Genomic DNA, 16,649 nt, shown 5'->3' on the forward strand with positions numbered 1-16,649 from the left:
CGTCACGATTACATAAAGGTATTTCATGAAAAAACAAACAAACCAATGTGATGTATTAGTAGCCTGAGGATATATTCCTTCATATAAAGCAGTGCACTTATCAAGCTGTCGTTTGCAGCAATATTTTCCTGTATGTTAGTGTGTGTGTCAGGGTTTCTCTCTGCACCTGTGATATTGTGCTTGGAGGAACTGGAACTCATCCTTGATCCTGTCACAGGAATCAGAGGTTGTGAATTTCAGCTGCTGTGATGAAGCCTGCCAAGGAGAGAAAAAGAAAAAGAATCAAAGGTAAGAAACATGTAAAGCATTAAGTGTAGAAACTTAGAGGAGGAGTCACAGGAAGATATCACAGGGAGAAATGCGATGGACAACATGTACAAGAAATGAAGCAATTTCAATTTGCGAAAGTATAAAGTGTTAGCTAAAAAACAGTTGCCCAATGTTTGTCTATGTAATGTCATCTCTAGATTTATGCAAAAAATGGTACATTAATAAAACCTCGAACAAACGTTCCACTTGATCAGCAGATTTCGACACCCTTGTGTTTGCACTTTAATGCAATTAATGGTGAATTAATTAGGTGTGTCCAGATCAAACAAGTGTCGTGGAAATTTTCTTTTCTTTTGGAGGCATCTTTAAGAAAGTCGGTGAATGACAAAGAATGGTCAGGATGGTCTCAGGATATTAAGGCCCCAAAAGGCACAAGTCTCACAGTATACAGAGAAGTCTGCAAGAGAGTACAAAGAACACACGTTGAGAGTAGCTTTTTATGCCTGAAGAGGAGGCACCATCTTGAAGGTCACAGTCAGGAGATGTTGGGTCACGGTGGCACAGGACACAGGAAGAACACTCCATATATGGACTTGTTTATGAGGCAGGCAGTTCATCAAGAGCCGGACACATCGTTCTAAATACATACTACCATTGGCAGACATTTGCACCCCCCACATGTGAGTTTCACGCTCAGTTCTTTTCCACTGAGAGCATAGACACAGCATAGAAATTGGTTAAGATAATAAGCATAGTTTCACAAAAAAGCAAAATTTCACAAAAATATTTTTCCTTTTATGCCACTCCACTTTAATACAACAAACCTGCTTATTTTTACATTCATCTGTGATGCTAATTAGCACTGCTGTTGCACTAGACTTCTTGTTCCTAATATTCTATCAACCCAATTTCTATACCAGATGAACAATAAGCTGGACTGATTATTTATAATGTAGGGATATGTCTCTTTGTCAACCAAAACTCTACTTCAAAAACTTCTTGTCAGACCAGTGGTTGTGTGATTATTTTATGTAATTTTTGTTAAAATGGCCATTATGAAAAGCAAAAAGCAAAATAAACATGATTGAATTTTAAAGTACTAATTTCATGTAGCTACCTGTTAATGATCTGTCAAAACACTAATAAAAAACTGCAGAGAAGCCTGCACGCAGTCTGAACATTTTATTCATTTATTTCAACGTAATATAAATTGTGTCCAACATGATATCATGCCCCCAAGAATACAAGGTCAGTATGTTAATTATAGAATTACATATCTGTTGTCTCTTTTGTTTCATTGTTAGAAGGGTATCATACAATATTTTTCAAAAATGTACACATCTATGAATGGTCAAGAACAAGTCAATTCATTATTGCGACTAGTATGGTAAGATTGCTAGTTTTTTGTTTTTTTTGTTTTTTTTAATTTTGTTTTTTGGTATATTCAATGATATACAGTCAGAGGTAAGGTAATGTGCTCCAGGCTATTATTCTATACAGCATTTATTTTATTCAGCTTTGCCTAATAAACTGGAAAGTTGAAAATCTAAGTCCCAAATCCAAATAAAGGAATTGATGAGTCTATATACAAATACTATATTGAATCTTCTCTGAATACCATTGTCCATAATCGACAATGGCATTGTCCACAAGGACAACCTTAATGTAGATCGAATTTCTAGTACTAACATGAGAGTTTGATGACACTTGAAGAGGAAAATGTAGTGTCAATTCAGAAGAAACAAGAAAGACACTGTGATAAAACGCAATCATGTAGGCGTTCAAGATGCAGAGAATCAAATGCATAGTTTTAACCCCAGTGTTTTGCAAGCTGGGAACCCTATCTGTACTAAATTGACTCCATTCCACAGTACAGGTTTTTGATGTGTTATACAAGTATCAAGTTCATTTCAAGGGATAAATACACGCATGCGTATATTGTCAAACCAAAAGTATGTATGTATGTATATTTTTTTTCTTTTACGATATATATCTTATTCTTAAAATATTGCAAGATACTTATCATAGAACTACCACACTATAACAGTAATGTTATAATGACAAAGTATTTGGAGTTGATAGTTAAGACTACCAGACAGTCTAACTTTATACAAAAAAATAATTTGTAGATTATTCTTGTTTGTTTTTTTGTTAAAGCTGGCTACTGGCAAACTAAAGCCTACACACAGTGCACAGGGACACAGCAGCTTAATTTCATTTCATACAGGTGCCTGCCATATTACAAATGTTACATGAAAGTCACATGTCATGTCAGAGCATTTTAATTTGAGCCTGTTACCAGTAGCCTAGACCATAATTCTTTCACCTCAGCTCAGCATTGCTATTTGCCCTTCTTGTTAATCTATCTACACTGCATTCCCCAGGCAGTAGTGGATGGCCTGGTTGTATGTAAAAACACAGCAACTATCAAACCCAAATAGGGACAAAATCTCATTATTTCTCAGCAGGCTCTGTAATGGGTCAGGTGGGAAGGGGGTGGGGGGTGGAGAGGGTAATTGCCATTTTCCCCACTACAAATGAGATGTCATAAAAATAAAAATACAAAAAAAAAAAAAAAAAAAAAAACGAAATGTGATTGCAGCACTTAGATGAAGCTAACATAGCTGCCACCAGGAATAACCTGTCGCTTTGAACCCTGCTGCCGTGGCCTGTTACTCAGCTTCACGTAAAAAAAGGCATGTTTCCATTTACAGAAGGATATCAAGAGAAATTCTTAAGAAAAATTGTGCTTCAGGTTGAAGCAATAACATTAGCTTCTTCAAAAGCTCAACTTTTTGGTTATGTTTTGTTTGTTTTTTTGTTTCTGTATTGGCTCTGAATATTCTAAGGCTCAAATATGGTAAATATAAACTCTAAAGAAGGCTAAGGCTCAAATATGGTAAATATAAACTCTAAAGAAGGCATAAGACAAAACGAATCATACTATTTGCCTGGACCACAATATTTTTGGAGACAGATATTTAAGAGCTTATTAAAAAACTGGACTGTGTCTTGAGCCATTCTGTTTCAAATGTCATGAGAAGTGTTGACATTATCATGCTGCTACAATACATAAACCCCCAATCCATACAAACTAGTCAGAGACAGAAGCTCTGACTATAAATCAAAATAACCTTTTCCATTATCTCTCTGCCCAGCACTGGCATGGCATGTAGTCCTTAAGCATTGTGGGTATATGGGACCCTGCCATTTTGAGACTGTGTCAACAAAATGCACATAGCTACAGGCAGTAACACATCTCTCTCTCCCTCTCTCCCTCTCCCTCTCCCACCCCCACCCCCACCCACCGCACATACAAGGTTGGTTTTTACATACTGTGTGTCTATTTTTGTGTGTCTGCTTACAAAATTTCTCTCTGTACCCAGAGGGTAGAGTTGTTGCCCTAGATCTGATTCCTTCCAGCGCAACACAGTAATCCAAAGCTTAAAATGCCAAGGTTTTTCCCAGTCAACAGCCTCAGGTAGACCATTCTTTCATACAGAGGCTAAAGAAGGTACCTGAAAAAACAGAGGCAGAAAACACCAAAAGTAAGGCAAAAGCCTAGAAAACGCAAATAACTTCTAATTAAATATTTAAAGGCTTTACAAGGAAATGTATGTCTAAACAATGGAAAATGTTGCTTTTGAGAGGGTACTTGCCAATTGAATTACATGTGTAAAGTAAATCCAATTGAGATCCAGTGGGAAGATTCAGTTTAAAAAGTGAATACTGAAATGGTATAAACTGTGCACCTGTTTTAAGTCCAACTTTTTTTTAACTGATAAGGCAGAAGTCTTTGAAACATGACAAGGATGTTATTAGTATCTAATGCAAGAAACACAGTTGCCAATGAGGGCTGTCCAGGTACTTCGACCAAAATCATACTGTATAGACAACTTCTACCTCCTTGCGATATGACTAACAATGTTTATTTCTCTGTCTTTCAGTGCCCAAAAATGCAGTATGTGAAGGTCTAAGAACTCACAGCAGATGGATATTCATAATGTTAATGAAATACTGCTGTAATATTGTGACACATGCCATCTGCTGTGACAAAAAGGTGCCTAACATGCTGTGTGAGTGAAAATGTGTTTAAGCAAAAGGGTATTTGATTTGTATGAGTATGAACACTTTTTTTTCTCTGTTTCAAAAGTAGAACGAATCTCAGAGAAAGATATGGGTCTGAACAGTGAATAGGCGTGTGTCATGGACAGAATTTGTATGTGTGCACATCTGTGGGGTGTACGATAAGCCCATATGTATGATGCTTGGCTGCAAGAGGAACAAATATTCAGTACTATGAATCATACCATAAAATCAACACATATTCTATCGATGTGCAACTTGCAAAGGACACACACACACACACACACACACACACACACACACACACACACACACACACACACACACACACACACACACACACACACACACACACACCACTTAAATGTAGGACAATCTCTAATTTGATTCTGCCCTGCTCCTTTGAGACATAATTAAAGCATTAAAAAGCTTTGTGCGCTGGTAAGGCAATTGAGACAGTCTTCACCGAATAAATGGGATTCATCATTTCAGGAAATTGCTGCCCCACCCCCATTCTAGTGAGTTGCCCCCCCAACTCACTCTTTCTGGCCTCATCATCTGGTCCAATCCATATGAAATCTACTGCAACTGTCATGTCTATTTTAAATTACAAACCAGTAAAATTTGTTTCAACTCCATAGATCAGTTGACAAAAGAAACTGGAAAAGGGGAACATTTAACACTAATCGCAAGCGTTGTCATGCAAACCACACCTGGTGTACATGGATACAAAATATGTATCCAGTAGAGTATTTAGGTATATACATTGAGCTCACCTGTGTGTGCACGCAACACACACTGGAATGTATTGGAAAACATCCTACTCAGTCTAAATCCTGCCTGAGGGTAGCAGCAGCATAGGGACTGTATTTCCTGGAGCACAGCCTCACTGTTTACATCTGAGTTGGAGTGTGTTTGTGTGTGGTGTTATGTGTGTCTGTGATGGGGGAAGGGATAGAACCTTGGCATTATAAGCACTCACTAATGACTGAATGTTGTCTCACTCCTACTTTTTAAATGACTTGAGAATATCTACACAGAGTCAGCCGTCCTATTTCTCAACGCAAGTCTGTTTGTTTGTACCATAGCAACAACCCAGGCGCTGGTGTTATGGCCATCCATTTTCTCTGTCCATCAAGGACTTCCACTCCTCAGTTTAAGCAGGAAGGACTGACACGGTCTCATCATTATTCAAATAAACACCTTTCCTGAGTCGCTGATAATAAAGGTTTTCATCTCAAGGCAAAATAACAATCAGGCTAAGTGTGGTTGGTGGTAAGTTTAGAAGTTTAGGGGTACAATTAAAGCATATGTGTGAATATGGAACATGTATGTATGAGTACCTTTTTGAAAAATTTGCAGCGCCATCATTGACTATTGGAAGGAGGAGAATTTGACATATGGTCCAGTTTCTAAATATGGTCCCATAATGCCCAGGCCACATTTCATTTCAATGATAAGGAATGGACAGGCAGGGCCAACAGTTCGGGTGGACAGAGATCAGACAAAATATAAATCATCTGAACTGGCAATTTGATGACTAGATATTCCCATGCATTTTCAAAAACCCAACTTCTCCATAATACCAGCTCAACTGCATGCCACTCATATTCAATCAAGTAAAAGTTATGAATAGAACAGGATAGTTTTTAAAAAAAGAAAACTGTGTCAGACAGACCAAGTACTGCCTCCCTCCCCTCTATTAACACTGCCCCAGTCCTGGGCATGCATGAAGTAAGACTCTGCTTTTTTGTAACATCAATCCCAGGAAAGCTGCCGGACCAGAAGGCGTTTTGGGACAGGTGTTAAACGATTGGGCAGATGAGCTAGCAGAGGTCTTCACAGCCATCTACAACATGTAACTGTCCACATCACAAGTCTGAGTCTGCTTCAAAGCAGCCGCATTTGTACCTGTCCTCAAACAGTTAAATGCTACTTGTCTAAACAACTACAGACCTGTGCCACTAACCCCCATACCAGCCAAATGTCTGGAGAGGCTGGTCATCAAGCACATCAAGGCAGCAATACCACAGACACTTGACCCATACCAATTTGAATAGAGGGAGCACAGATCAGCAGAGGACGCCATAGCAATCATACTCCACATCCTCCTAGAACACCCAGAGCAGAAAAACACCTATGCTAGGCCTCCTCCACCTCTTCCACTTGCTGCCCTGTGCGAGGAGATACAGTTCCATCTGGACCAGAACCACCAGACTAGCACAACAGCCTCTATCCACAGGCAGTGAGGTTGCTAAATGAATAGCCACTCCCACCCTCTCTACCCCCCCATTCATCTCAAACATCATATATCACCACTATAATACTTGGTACTAGGTCTGCATGGCTACACCTCCCAAACTTCAATATATTCAATACTTCTGCTGAGCTTGTCAATAATCAGTAAATCTCTGGACATCAATGCCATATGCACACTTTTTGTACTTTCCTGCCCTTTAAAGGGGTACTTAATGTCAGTGTTGGGATGCTCTAAACTATATCTCGATGTTAATTAACTGTGTTTTTTGACAATGATAAAGTATTGTTTAATTAAATGATTTATTGATTTTCAAATCCCAAGAAACAACCCCCTGTCAAAACTGCACCTCCACTTTTGAGTATTTTATAGGATGCAGAGAAAGACTTGCAGAAACCTGCTGGTCAGGTGAGGTGGGATTTTTTTTGTTTTGTTATGTTTTGTTTCATTTTGAGCTAGAAGGAAACGTGACCTTTTTGTGTACTTTAAAACAACTTTGTATTAAAAAGACTATGCAAAGTTTTCCTGAACATATCAGAAATTTAGAGAATGCAATATTGCACATCACAACGAGTGGACAATTGAGTTTGTACACTTGCTAAATGGCCTGTGTTCATAACTGGGTGACAACATAGTGTTGCATAAACACTGAAGGCTCGCTCCGGTATAAAACCGTCATCACCAAAGCTGCAGGAATAGGTTATGGAGAAATAATGTTACTTACTTTTCCGAAGTTACTGAATAATGTATTTGACAAATTATATAATAGGTATATTGATTATAGTACGTCAGGTTTATATCAAAAGGTAAAAAAATAATGGAGGTCATTGTACTTCACAGTAAAGGTGGCTACCTAACTTGAAAACAAGTCTTCACCTGAGTTGCATAGCAGCCTTGCTTTGTGGTCTGTTTGTTCTACCACCCATTATAAACTGCAGACAAAGTGATGGGTGCATCCAATGAAAAGTTTTCAGTGTCTTAGAGTCTGTAAGAATATTTTCAATTTAGCAAGCACAAATACTATTTGATATAGTGCCAGTCGGGCTATTTAAGCCAATCTCAGAAATACTGCCAAACCAATTCATCCCTATGTCGCATAAATAGTCATGGCATTGTGTAATTCTAAACATTATGGTGTCCTTTTCCTGTTGATAAAAGCAAAAATAGCCAAAAGAACAGACACAAACACGGGGAAAATGAGTGTACACATGTAACCTTAGGCGACATGTTGGGGGACACACACAGTTAATAATATGCCATATGAACATTAAATCTTTGTGATAAGGACTGTCGATATTAAAGTGTTTAAGATATAAATACACAGACACACACACACGCACAATCAACACCATACAATTGAGAAAATAATTGATGCGGTCAAACTGAAATAGGTATATGTAAACATAGAGGGGGCAGCATGTAAGCAGTGTTACAAAGGATGCATTTTGATGAGTTATATCAGGCCCACAAACTGTCTACTTGTCAGTGACTCACTAAGGGCAGACTTAAATACCAGATGGAAACAATCCTTAATTGTGACTAAGGTGGAATATCAGCTCCTTTGTGTTTCACAAGGTAACTGCGTCTGGGATTTTTTCAGCTGGAAAGTGAAAATGAGAATTGAAGTTTGAGTTTAACAAACAGGTAACTCTCAATGAAATATCTTTGATGAGGTCCAGCGAGGCAGAGTCTTGAGACTTTACTAATACACAGACACAAGCACAAAACAAGATCTTTCATCTAAGAATAACTCCAAACAAACAATTCCATCTAAATATCCCAGATTAGTATTTGGTCCAAAGGATATGTGCCAAGTGATCTGAGAGGGCAATAGGGCTAACTGGCCCACATCCAAGAATGCCCTGGTCAGATCTGTCTTTACTGTTAGATAGTCTAGATTTGTGTGTGTGTGTGTATGTGTGTGTGTGTGTGTGCGCACACGCGCTTGCATGCACTAGTTGAAGCTAAGGAAAAGGATTGTGTCTTCAGCCACTCTGGACAGGGGCTTTAGAGCGCAGAAAGAGCCTAATCCTGTTTGGGCCAGGAATTTGATTTTGATTATTATCTCTCACGAACCAAGCCCTGGCTTAGCCCCATTTCTGCAGTGTTATCCGCACAACACACACACCCAAACACACACACACACACATACACACCTCCCCCTTGCAGCCCAACAGATTTGACCTCGTTAAGATGCTTTAAAGGGGATTATTCTACTTTTATCACTTCAAGTGAAGTGCCCTCGCAAACATAGACTTGGCATGGCGGTACCTCCCTACTCACTGCAGAACTATCTTGACCCCTTGTGGAGAGCCAGTCGGGCGTGCAGAAAAACCACATACAAACATGACATTTACAGCACGTTGCCCTGTAGACACAGATGTGCTTGTGCTCAAACATGCAGTAGACATTCGTGATAAATACACATCAAGTGTACACACATATTGCAAAGACAATGAGGAGGCAGACATATTATGGTACAAGACACACACAGGAAGAGTGCATAGATTGCAAAGCAAGAGGAAATGGGTAATTTGTCAAGAGCTTGGGGAAAGTGTTGAGGCAGACAGGGCCTTGTGTTCAGAGAGCATGGCTGAGATTAAAGCTAGCCTCACAGAAGGGGGCCTTTAAGATTACACCCAATATGGCTTTGCAGATGATTGATGCCTGCTTATAAAAACCAAGGTTATTACTAAGTGCCAAATGGAGCAGGGAAGGCAAGGGGGGGCGGTCACAAAATTTGCAACATATAAGGCAGAGTTGGAATGCCAATATATGTGAAACCAAAGAACTTCTGAATTTCTGTTGCTCAAATGAGGAGCCAATATTACAACGTGCCTTGTTAAGATACTATTCTTCTGAATCAAGTCACATCATTCACAACATCTTGTTGTCATATCTAATAGTCTTATTTATAGGGTGCAGCGGAAAAAATATGACCTTAAAACTGCAGTATGAAGACCCCAGAGCTTTATTTACAACTTTATTTATTTAATCAACTATGGTCTTTTATTGGTCTTTAACTACAGAGATTTGTAGTTAGTTGAATCTGTCTGACTTTTTCAGGGTCAAGTCAACACATCATCAACGCAAGTACGTTTGTGTCTTGCCATCTCTCAATTACAGGTCTTTGGCATCTTTAATGGCGTCTATTTGATAAACGACAATAAACAGTATGACCAGATCTATGACGAATCTTATGACAACATCAAATCACTCTGTGACAATACCACATAAACCCCAAAGGGTCAATAGCAATACCCCATTGCAATTTTTTTAATTATTCATTTTCATCATTCTTTGAGCTGACTAATTTTGATATTGCTTTAATACACAGTTTCTATATGCATAAAGATTCGAGTACATTTGCAAGAGGAACTTCAGCTATTCTGTTTTAACATAACAGACAGTCAGGTAGACCCGCCCCTTCTAAACAAATATAAAAAAAAACATGTTCTGAACCTAGAAAATTAGACTAAGCTAATGTTAAAATGTTATAACTACTGCCAGTGCATTCAGTGAAACATCAAACACTGACAAAGCAGACTTGATGTTAAGATAGCTTCAGCATGAATGGTCATTTTTGAGGGGGAATATACAGTAGGAGAACGAGAAAACAGCATTGGAATCAGTAAACATAAGAAACAAGATGAGGATGGCAATAAACATTAGCCTAAACAACATTCAAGATACAATTTGATCTGATCATTCAAAATGCTCTCCTGAGAAGGTAAGAGTTGAATTTGTCAGCTGAAAAGCTGATATGCTCTGAAGATCGACAGATCTGAAAATATGATGAAGTGTCTTCGCTTTCCATTTATCTTAAGATCAACTAAGACACATTTTAAGGGTGAGATTGAACATGTTCTAAAGTGTGAAAAAGTGAGGAATCAACTTCTCAGGTCTCAATTTTTTTTGTTTTTATGGACAGGTCACAGGCACCGTTTGGCAAGAGACACAAGATAAAATCTGGAGTGGTTAAGAATGCCTACAATAAACGAGTTTTTGGTTGGGAAAAACAAGTCAAGGCCTTCTGCAAAAATAAATTAAATAGAAGCAAAACTAAGTCAATTTAAATACACTCTGGGTAGCTATTACTGTTATTTTTTTCGTATTACTTCTAGTGCAAGATGAGCTGAAAGGACATACAAGTTGCGCCTGAACCACCCATTAACCCCACACAGGCATGTTAATTAAATGTTATTATAAAGTAATTAACTTTCAACCTAAATTTAAGTTTGCAAAATTACTTTAATACACTTTAAGACTTTCATTGTCATGACTTTCCAATGAAGAAGAACAAAAAGTACCTACTGTGCAGTGCTTGGACTCGGGTCCAATTTTGCAGTTTCTTGCAAGGACTTAAAGAAACTGCAAAATCTCGTTAGCAACAGATGTGGGAGGACATCTGTTGTACATACTTAATTGTAATTACCCAATGTGAAAATTTGGACATGAGCTGAAAAAAAAAATGTACACACCCCTCCTCGAGCTGCCATCTGATTGTGGTTGAGGGGTTTGCGTGTCCCTTGCCCGGATGTCGCTCACCGCGGCCCCCTCCCAGCCAGGCGCAGGGATGGGACTCGACAGTGAGTGTCTGGTGCCCGGGCCTGCACCCATGGGGTTTGGCCAGGCTTAGCCCAAAAAGGCAACATGGATCCCCCTTTCCTTGGGGTCACCAGCCATAGGAGGGGCTATGGGGTTAGGGTGCGATGTGAGCCGGGTGGTGGCAGGAGCAGTTCGACCCACGGCTGCAAAGCTGGCTCTAGTAACATGGAATGTCACCTCCCCAGCAGGGTAGGAGGCTGAGCTGGTGGGATCACTCTCCTCAGCCTTCCTTAAAAAGTCTACTCATAGGTGCTGCAGAGGAGGGTCCAATGGGTTGTTTAACCTTGGATCCAGGAGGAGCAATGTGGTTTCCATTGTGGTTGTGGAACAGAGGCAGGGTTCTTTAAGGTGCATGGGAGTTTGCCAAACCAATCTACATTTAGTTTTTGAACCTAGCGAAGGTATTTGACCATGTCCCACAGGTAATCCTGTTGGGGTGCTCCAGGAGTATGGGGTGACAAACCCTGTTATATGGGCTGTTTGGTTGTTGTGTGATCAGGACGAGAGCATGGTCCTCATTGCTGGTTGCAAGTCGAGTTCGTTTCTGGCGAGGGTTGGACTTGACGAGGACTGTCCTTTGTCACTGATTCTGTTCAAAACTTTTATAGACAGAATTTCTAGGTGCAGCAAGTGTGTTGAGGGGATCCTGCTTGGTGACCTCAGGATTGGGTAATTGCTTTTGTTGGATGATGTGGTTTTGTTGGCTTCATCGGACCTTGATCTCCAGCTCTCACTAGGGTGGAGTGCCCATTTAGGGTTGCCGAGGAGGAAATCCTCCACTGTCATAATTTACAATCTTCAAAAGCTAATTTTGAACACGGGGGAAGCCTTACGGACTGCAATATTGTATTTACCAAGGAACATCTTATACCCATTTGTATTTTTTAAACAAGGAAAAAGTTATATATAAAAGATCTTGACCATCTTTCCAGAGTAATCCATTGTAAAAGTGTAATTGAAGGGAAGCCCTGCAGCAGAGAGAAGAAATGTGGAAGTCTGAAAGATGTCTTCATTTACCCAACATTCTTAGCTCGGCACACCTGGCTAATTGTTGTTTGAAGTGTTTTCAGACCACAAGCCCTACATCTTTGACAGTAATTCTGGAGGACAGAAGTTTCAGCTCCTGAGCAAAGATCCAGTAAGCACTTTGTTTGAAGTGTCATCTCCCTTGATGGCTGAACTGGTCATTAAAGTGAGAGCCGTGGGAGCCAGAGAAATACAAGGTTCCAGCAAAATCTATACCCGTACAGAGATGTCTTGAAAAAAAATTCTGAATATGAAGGCAGGTTGAAACAATTCCTTGAGTCACTTGAGTCACAAGACGATAAGATTTCACAAATCGCAAATTATTCACCTCAGCCCATAATTTAATACATTTGACTATACATGTATTCCTGTGAAGCTGAAATTGTTAATACAACCATTATAACTAATGTACAACCTCATAAAATGTGGATAGGTGACATAAAAACAAAGAGCTAAGAGAAACAGCATTATGTAAGTAGAGGCCAGGCACACCATCTGAATATGCCCAATTTTTGGCTTATCTAGAACTTGCAAAAGAAAACATCACAAGATGTTTATATGTTTGTGTTTAAAATTTGCTTGGAAAGATTGGTTGTTCTGCCATGTTTCTACCCAGATTAGTTGCTGTATGAAGTGTTTCTCTACTCTGGTCTGTTGTGGTCACAGCTACAACCATGTGCAAACCAGTGTTTGGTCTGTGGCTGTTGGTAACACACTGAAATTGAAAATCACATTAGGGAAACCAGATCATTTTGCCTTTGTGGTTTCTTTGGGTGATGCCAGGCCAGTTTTCTGCCAGAATATTGAGGAATTTCATCAGTCTTAGACCAAACTGACAGTATGCACCTTTCCAGATATCAAGCATGCTTGATAAGCACAGGACTGTGCACTCAGAAATAGTAGGGTGCTGACCTCACAGCAGGGTGCTGACAATACATGGCAACATGTATTCTGAATACGTCGAGCCAGCGATAACCATCCCCCCCCCCCAGACTGGGTGAGGGGGGTTTTATTGCCTGGCTGTGAATTCTCTTGGTGTCTAAATAGGATTTTGGGGATGAAGCAACATATTGTTCCAGTCAGGGCCTTACAGTTCTTAGGCCGACAAACAGAGCAGCTAATTCTCTTGTCTGGACTGTTGCAGTGCCCTGCATTTTGGCAGGTTTAGGGGCCCTGGTCAGGCGGGCCGGCTGGGCCAATCAAGCAGCCCCCCGTTGAGAGGCTTTGTTCCAGCCCATCGCACCGTTGTGCTCTGGGGAAAGACTGGCCCCACTCACTAGTGCTACCACCCTCCCTCCTTCCCACTTCCCACACACTCCTCATCAGGAGCCACCACTGAATACTGATGCAGCAGCACCACTCAGCACAAGACCCACATTCACTCCCACACAAAAAAATACACACCAGCACACCGAAGCACCACACAATGAGCTGAGCGTGCACACCAATATACACATGCACAACTCATTACTCTTTTATTTTCTCTCCTAAAGCACATCCTCTGTCTCACACACACACACACACACACACACACACACACACACACACACACACACACACACACACACACACACACACACACACACACACACACACACACACACAGGCAAATACACTGTTAGAGAATAATGCATACAGACAATAACAGACACTCCCACAAACTAAGTTGTCATTTGGTAAAGAATTTGTAAAATGCCTATAGTGTGTTCTACCCCACATGCAGGCTATGTTCATAGATAAGACAAATCTAGAGCGGGCATGCATGCACACACACACACAAGCACACACCCTGTAGTCTTGAGTAAAGCTAAAACAATGCAATGCTAAGTTGGCATCTGTTTTCTATTGTTTTACTGAATTAGAAGTTATGTAATATATAAGGTAAGACTAACCAGCCACAAAGAGAAGAGGAAATTTGATTCGGCGATAACAAACTTTCTTTTAATGAAACTGTGGTATGCGGGGAAAAAGAAGAAACATCATGTCTCACAGCTTAGGATTCCTTTTTAGGGGTGGCTACTGTAATGCTTTGAGTGGTACTACTCTTACCAATACTGCGTTATGCATGGCAAAACAGTCTTTTTTATCATTTTCAATGCAGAAGTAATGAAGAGAAGGTAGCAGGGCAGGACAGAAAATACTCTCTTCTAATCAATATCATCATCGACAGTATAAGAATGAATACACATACCTGACATTTGTGAAATTAAGTATTTTAGAGGTTCTAAATGCCAGTTTTGATACATTTTCAACTAATTTATGATCGATATTGTTACCAGGTAATAGATGTTTCAGATATGTTGTTGTCACCTTGGTTAATAGTGTGTTCATGGAAATAAGAGAAGATTCTTTATCATCATTGTACTATTCTGTGCAATAACATTTGGCTTGCTAGAAAAAAGAAGAATCTACCAAAGTTTACTCAATTTAGCCTCAGAACACTGGAGCTCTTTTTACACTCAAGTCACAAGAGTCTGAAGACTTTTTCTGCTCCTTTATACACTGTGTTCAGACTTAAAGAATTTGAACAATACAAGACCAAAAATACAATTTAGGTAAACCTGGTTGTCACTTACATTATGTCTGCATCAATAAGTACATCAGTTGATAATGGCATGGCTCATGTGGTTGACCAATTCAATTCTTTGCTTCCCAGTGTCAGAAAAGTCCTTGAGCAAGCTACTAAATCCATTGCATGGCATTAGTGTGGGAATATGGGTGAATATGAGAGAATGAGGAAACATTGTAAAGCTATTTGACATTGCAACACTTGACATTTTGGTGTGAGGTATGTTTGAATTATATTATGTGGATTTTAATATAAAATCAACAATCACATTAAAGTACCTACAGCCATGGACTACACATGGAGGGAAGCATGGGTCAAAATGCTACATGAAAAGATCTTGCCGACTGTTCAAACAGGATATTTTTTTCATTTCTCGCTGCTTGTGTTGCTATTTGACTGTTGTGACAGAAAATTATTTTGTATCAAAATGAAGAAGAAGGACCTTTTTATTGTTACACTCAGTTGTATACAGAGTACAACATCAGCAAAATTCAGACACTGTATTCAACCCATCATGGATGAACCATGAGCAGAAGACAGCTACTGAACAGTGCCAAGGGAGCAGTTGGGGGCTCAGTTTCTTGCACAACAACCTTCGACAGGCTAGGAGGAGCTAGGAATCAAACCAGGAATGTTCGGTTCCAAGGACGACCGCTTTAACCCCCTGTGCCACAGATAATTTAATTGTTTAATCATTTACCATTGGTTATTTGTTATCATGTATTGATAACTTTTATTCTTTTCCCCCTCCATGAACTTGGATGGTAATTTTCTACTCATTCGGGAGTAAAATATTTTCAGGAACCTATCTAACCCACCAACATGTAAGGCAGTATGAACTGCAATTTAGCTGTTCCAATGGCTGTCCCCTGCATCACCTGTAATCTCTTGACTTCTGCTTCCCTACTAAAGGCCTACAATGACCCCAACTAAAGAAGAAAGTATGTGCTATGTATTGAGAGACACAAACCTTCTTTAATGTATGCCCTTCAAGGGCATACATTTAAAATGTGCATTCAAATGTACCCGCTCTAGCTACTTCAGTTTGAGGCAGTGTGTTTTCAAGAAAAGACAGCTTGCGGCAGTCTACACCCCTCCCTTTAAGGCAACCCCAAAGCATTTTGACAATCAACCACTGTGGCCCTTCACAAAAATCAACATCACCTGTGACCCATGGCCTCAACTCTGCTTCTCAAATGCAGACATGTGTGTGTGTGTGTGTGTGTGTGTGTGTGTGTGTGTGTGTGTTTATGTATTGGGGGGGCTGTGTTTGTCATGCTAATCAGCTGGCCTAACCTTAACGACCCAGACATCTGCTGGCCTGCGTGTGTAAAGCCCCACATTCAATTTGTTCCCCCAGATACAAAAAGCAGATAAGACCCTTGAGGCTAGTAAGAATGCCTGTGTGCGTGTGTGTGCGTGTCCTTGTTGACGTGTGTGTTGTATGCATGGATACGAGTAATAATTGCCAAGAGAGAATAGCCAATGTCTTCCATCTGTGCATACAAGTATCTAGCCAATAATGTTTAGTGGTGGACCTTCAATGAACAAATATAGTTGGTTTTGCAGCAAACTCATCACGCTCACATTTACCGACACATGCACGCACGCATGCACGCACTGACGCACACGTGTTCATGTGTGTATGCAGAGAGTGGGGGGTGGGATTTGTTTAATGGCCGAGACAGGGGACCACAGGGATTAAGCTCCCCCCAGCTGGAGGCTTTAGAGGAAAGGCTGGGGGCTGTTCTGTTAATTCAAGTGGGCTTAATAATGCCTGTGCACCCTCTGCCCCTGACCCTCCCACCACTACATCAGATCAGGGAGGAAACA

The 16,649-nt window shown here is 40.1% G+C and overlaps 1 protein-coding gene across 2 annotated transcripts in view; it reads right to left on the reverse strand.

Annotated features, from left to right (window-relative positions):
- tle5 (TLE family member 5, transcriptional modulator) overlaps positions 1-16,649 on the reverse strand; it is a 39,875-nt gene that overhangs the window by 17,994 nt on the left and 5,232 nt on the right. For both annotated transcript variants that reach the window (XM_086161555.1, XM_086161556.1), the window contains exon 2: positions 167-255. In XM_086161555.1, the coding sequence (XP_086017681.1) occupies positions 167-255 (89 nt within the window). The remainder of the gene's footprint in view (positions 1-166; positions 256-16,649) is intronic.

Source organism: Fistularia commersonii, chromosome 16 (genome assembly GCF_037954325.1).
Source record: "Fistularia commersonii isolate RoL2024-O1a breed Wild chromosome 16, RoL_Fcom_v1.0, whole genome shotgun sequence".
Classification (NCBI taxonomy): Eukaryota; Metazoa; Chordata; class Actinopteri; order Syngnathiformes; family Fistulariidae; genus Fistularia; species Fistularia commersonii.